At 36.5% G+C, this 5,450-nt stretch overlaps 1 protein-coding gene across 1 annotated transcript; it reads right to left on the reverse strand.

Annotated features, from left to right (window-relative positions):
* Positions 1 to 2,926: 2,926 nt before the first annotated feature.
* On the reverse strand, positions 2,927 to 3,857 carry LOC149247203 (heavy metal-associated isoprenylated plant protein 39-like). Its single transcript, XM_089455836.1, has 2 exons — positions 3,796 to 3,857; positions 2,927 to 3,470 (listed from the first exon to the last, which is right to left on the reverse strand). The coding sequence occupies exons 1-2, from the start codon at positions 3,818 to 3,820 to the stop codon at positions 3,160 to 3,162; spliced, it is 336 nt and encodes a 111-aa protein (XP_089311962.1). The 5' UTR covers positions 3,821 to 3,857; the 3' UTR covers positions 2,927 to 3,159.
* Positions 3,858 to 5,450: the final 1,593 nt, after the last annotated feature.

Consider the following 5,450-nt stretch of genomic DNA (forward strand, 5'->3'; position numbering starts at 1 on the left):
GTGAGTGGTATGCTTCCTGGTTGCCATAATTTTGCTTTCCATTTTTCTTGCTAACCTGAATGCCTTCTCTAATGAATAAGGTTCCCAAAGGCGAACATCATGTTGGATATTATCCTTTAAAGACCCTATGAACACATCAATCCTATGCTCCTCTCGAATATCTTTTACCCTTATGTTCAATTTTTGGAACTCCTCAATGTGCTCCATTACTGAACCCTTTTGTTTGAGACTTATCAATTGGCTAAAAAAAGTGTTGCTTTTTGTATCTTCATAATGTGCTATCAATTCTTCCATAAAAATTGTCCAAGTGATAAATTGTTTACGAGAGCAAAGCCATTGATACCATACAAACTGATTTGGTTCCAAATATACAGTTGCCATACGTACCTTTTGTGTGTTTTGCACATTATTGAGATCGAAGAATTGCTCCATCTGTAATATCCATGTGGCGGGATCCTTGCCATCAAACTTCCTCATATTGATTTTTGGAATATGGTGATTCTTCGATCCAACATTAGCGTCTATGGAATCATGATTAACATTTCTTTTGTTCTCATCATGAGTTTCCTTTACTACCTTTTCACAATTAGTGACCCTTTCGTGTAGCAACTTCTTCAACTCTTCCATGTATGTCTTCAAATATATCTTCAAATCTGCCATGTCTCCCTTCAAATCTGTCTTCGGATCATCCATCTTAGTTTCCATTCCCTTTATCTTAGATTCCACGCCACTTATCTTAGCTTCTGTTAGCTTTTGTGAGCGTGACATTTGTTGCACTTGTTCTTGTAATTTTGATATATCATGTAGCATTTCTTCCTCTTCTTTATGAGTCATGCTACAGCTTTCAGGTTCCTTACTAGGTGTTTGCATTTTTTTTCCTCGGGGCATCAGTTACCGATAATAATGCTTTACTATTCCCTTTGAATTCCGTTAAACCAAGCTTACACAAAAATTTAAAAAAAAACTACACACCTTTTTTCACTTTATAGAATCCTGATATTGAATCTGATGTATCTCTGTAATTTCGGATCATCCAGTTTTGAAATTGTTACCTGTAGTATCCTTCTGCGTCCTCTTTCCAATGCCACAAGTCTGAGCCAAATTGGATTCTCCAAGGAAGATTTGTGTGAAATCTCCCACAGCGACTTGCTTTTAGACTAGTTCAGCAGATCGAACTTGTACAACGTGCCACAAGTCACTGTTTCAACCTTTGAATCTAAAACACACACACAAGAAACTACAGTCCGTCCTCTTTCTGTACCTTCTTACGAAATTTCAATCTGATCCCCAGAGAGAAAGTTATGACTATTTTCCCCAGGTCACCTCTTTTGAATGTAATTCAGGAGTCTGCAAAAAGACCAACTTCCTCAGATCATATCTCCGCAAATGTTGCTCGAAAAGCTCTGAAATTCGAACCCAAGGTTCAGCGTGATTTCTTCTGAAATGGGTTTTTTTGCGACTTCGAAAACGTCACAGAAAAAAGTTATAGCAAAAATGCCATGATGACCTATTTGGAGCAGCGAAACCCTAGAATCTAAAGCTCTGATACCAAATGTTATAAAACTAGCTCAAGAAAAGATAGAAAAGATAGATCAACGCCTTAGAATTCAGCCTCTTCGAGGGGGCAACCTCCTTTACATTACATAAATGAACAATTCTTGGATGATACAAATGACAAAACCTCCTTTCTATATATAGGAGTCTAAGGAGTCACAATATAATCCAGCCGACCTAACAATAATAATATAAAGCCACAAAAATAACAATAGAGGGATTCTATGGGGCACAGAAATAACAATATGGGGGTAATAGGGGCACAACAATATAAATAAGGGGTATAACTACAATAGTAATGGGGTAATCACTAGTATTATAGGGACCCAACATAGTGCAACTTATAACTCATATAAGTATCAATTCAACACAATTATCTGTGGAAATCGATATAAGAGATCCAAAATTAATGGCTGAAAAGGGATGGAATAATAAAAAAGCGTACAAAACGAGCCTTCATTCCCATAGACCTATCTGATCTGAATGATACATAAATATTACAAAAACAAAAACATAAATACCAACCTTAACCATTCTAGATCCATTGTCACATACAAGGGGTTGGATTTCTTTTGCATCACCCATTGTCACATACAAGGGGTTGGATTTCTTTTGCATCACCCATTCTCAAAGGAGGAGAAATATAACACTATTCAACACATATCCAATACCAAAGGAAAAAAATGATGCATGAGTTTATATGGAAAGTCGCTCTTTTCATTTCAGGGAAAGGCGTTTTCAATATGGATTCAGAAAGAATCACTTTTTTTTTTCATTTCTTCATGGAAATTTGTTTTCTGAGTAGCACTTTGAATGGTTTTTGCCACCTATAAATTCCTAAGCATTCAGTATGATTGATTACTATTACCTTATAAGGAATATGGTTAAAGGAAAATATATATTTTAAAAATCGCAAAGAACTGAATATTTAAAAGATTTTATTCATTTTTTTAAATTAAAAAAAATAAAATGAAAAGAACATTGATTTATATTATGTACCGGTACATATGTTCCAAATAAGAAACATGAGTACATCTGAACTCAACATAATCAGAAATATATATATCAAAATATACTGATGTAAAAGAATAACCAAATCAAATTCTTTGAGATGGTAACCACTGTAGATCCTGTGATACAGTGAACTCATTCAATGAATTCAATGATCATATCTATTCAATGGGTAACATATGTAACATAGATGTATTGTCAGAAACTTGCTAGAATTTCTTTTCTAATTCCGTTTTGTCAAAGGCCAGAAGCTTCAGATGAAGCCTTTTCACTTCAAAGAAATACATAAACTCGCGAGAATTTTTGTTTTAACCCTTTGTTGTCTAAGGCTAGAAGCTTTAAATGAAGCCTTTTCATTTCAAATTTAGAAACTTGATTTTTTTTTAAGAATAGATATACATCATATATTTTGTTTTTGAATAAATACTAATTGAATCTTAACTCTCACCTTTTACATCATACTTCAAAACAAGATAATGGCCAATTGAACTGCCCTGTGAAATAACACATATACCATATTATGTACACAAAGAAGAAAAAAACATAAATTCTCTGGAGCTCAAGAAGGGCTGGGAAGAGATACTGAAACAGAGATCAACAGATAGTGCATGTATTGGAATTGAACTCATCTTTAACGGCTTCATGAGGGTAAGGCCCATAACTGCTTGAATTCAGATACACAATTCTTGGAGGCTCCTCCTTTTTCTCCTCCTTCCCACTTTCCTTCTTCTCCTTCCCACTTTCCTTCTTCTCGCCCTCTGCCTTTTTCTCTTCTTTTGTAGGACCCACGCTCAGCAGCTCTGTGTATCCAAATTTCCTTAGTTTCATTGTGACATCCACAGGATCTGCATCCCCCATAACAGTTATCTTCTTCTCCTTCATGTCCACTGCAACGGACTCTACCCCTGAAGTCAAATATCCGTTCATTGTTTGTTAGGTCTCAAATCCATTTAATGGTAAGCAAAACCCTTGATTGGTTAATTTTACGAATTTTGTAGGTGGGAAGCTTGGATTTACCACTATTTTCATGTTTGATTGTTTGTGATAAATGTTTGATTGTTTGCGTTTAGAATTTGCAGGGGATTCATTTTTAGAATAGAAAAAGTGTTTTGTTCCTCATGATAGATATTCGAAAAATAGACCATAAAAACATGAAGACTCTGGTAAATCCAAGCTTCCAACCTACAAATTCGAACCACAAAAATTTGAAAACCATTGAATAAATTTTACCTTCAACTCCCGCAACCGTCTGCATAACCCTTCTCTTACATTTTTCATCCTCGATAGTCACTTTCAACACTATCTTCTGCAAATCAAACACATGGGCCATCATCATCAATCAGTGGGTTTAGCAATTCAAGACACACATAACCTTAAGCAATTGATTTTGCTTGAACAGAGCAAAAATAGTAACTTTCAACGCCATTTTCTGCAAATCAAACACATGGGCCATCATCATCAATCAGTGGGTTTATTAATTCAAGACACACAGAACAATAAGCAGTTGATTTTGCTTGAACAGAGAAAAGGTAGTATAACCCTTCTCTTACATTTTTCGTCCTCGATAGTCACTTTCAACATTATTTTCTGCATATCAAACACATGGGCCATCATCATAAATCAGTGGGTTTAGCAATTCAAGACACCCATAACCTTATGCAGTTGATTTTGCTTGAACAGATCAAAAATGGTAACTTTCAGCACCATTTTCTGCAAATCAAACACATGGGCCATCATCATCAATCAGTGGGTTTAGTAATTCAACACACATAGAACCGTAAGCAGTTGATTTTGCTTGAACAGAGCAAAAGTAGTATACCTTCATATTTGACAGGAAATAACAGCCTTCCAAAACTCTTTCTGTGATATATGCAGAAGCGAAGAAGCAGAGTATTATACAAATTGGTACAGGGAGCCTTGTATTATATCTTCTTAATGAAGACCCTAATGAAGGGCCAACGAGATAAACACTGATCATGAATGACCTTGCCTTAATTGTAGAGGGTACATGGCTCTGCGTTGTCACTCCTGTGGTCATGATGAAAACACAAGGTTAAAGAAAGAATTTGTAAAATTGATAGTAAAAAAGAAAAACAACCTAGGTTAACTGAGAACTCTTACAGAGCATTTATATGGCAGTGAACCAATGCTTGCCCCATTTGGAAGTAGAGGAGCTTAGTCTCAGAAGGGTTTTTCACCCTCAGAAACTTTTGGGAGAGCGGTATCTAAGATGGCTGGAACAACACTTCTGCACATCTGAACCGTTCAGCACCGATGGTGATTACCTGGCCATCACGAAGCTCATAGCTCTTTCCAATGAAGAGCTAGATTTTGTAGTCTCCATCTCCTGTTCAAAATCTAGAGATACATAGGCTAATTTCTCCTTCATATCTTGGACAATCTCGCGCTCTGCGGTGGTGGTGAAGGTGTACCCACCATTCTGTAAGAATCTTCATCAATGCATCCATTAGATCATGCCCAACAAGGTCCAGTCTGAGTATGACATGAGGCAAAGCGTATCCCTCATAAATTGGGACAGTGTGTGTGACACCATCACCAGAATCAAGCACAATACAAAAGTTAAATATTTTTAGTCTGATACAATATGCTCCACAGGGCCAAGGCCTGCACAGTGGCCATCAGATTCAATACAATACGCTCCACATGGCCAATGCCTACACAATGGCTAGTAGATTCAAGCAAGATCATGGACGATACAAGTCCACTCCCATGTGACTTTTTAGAGCGGACATGGATCCTAGAACAGTGTTTCAGAAAACCTACGGAAGAGCAGTGTTTCAGAAAACCTACTGAAGAGGTAAGATAGGTATAGTTTCAGTTATAACGAGAATTCTAATCTAATGGTGGCAAATATTTTAATCGTC

This window comes from Pinus tabuliformis, chromosome 7 (genome assembly GCF_031772625.1).
Source record: "Pinus tabuliformis cultivar Carrire ecotype Pingquan chromosome 7, CPIR1, whole genome shotgun sequence".
Lineage (NCBI taxonomy): Eukaryota > Viridiplantae > Streptophyta > Pinopsida > Pinales > Pinaceae > Pinus > Pinus tabuliformis.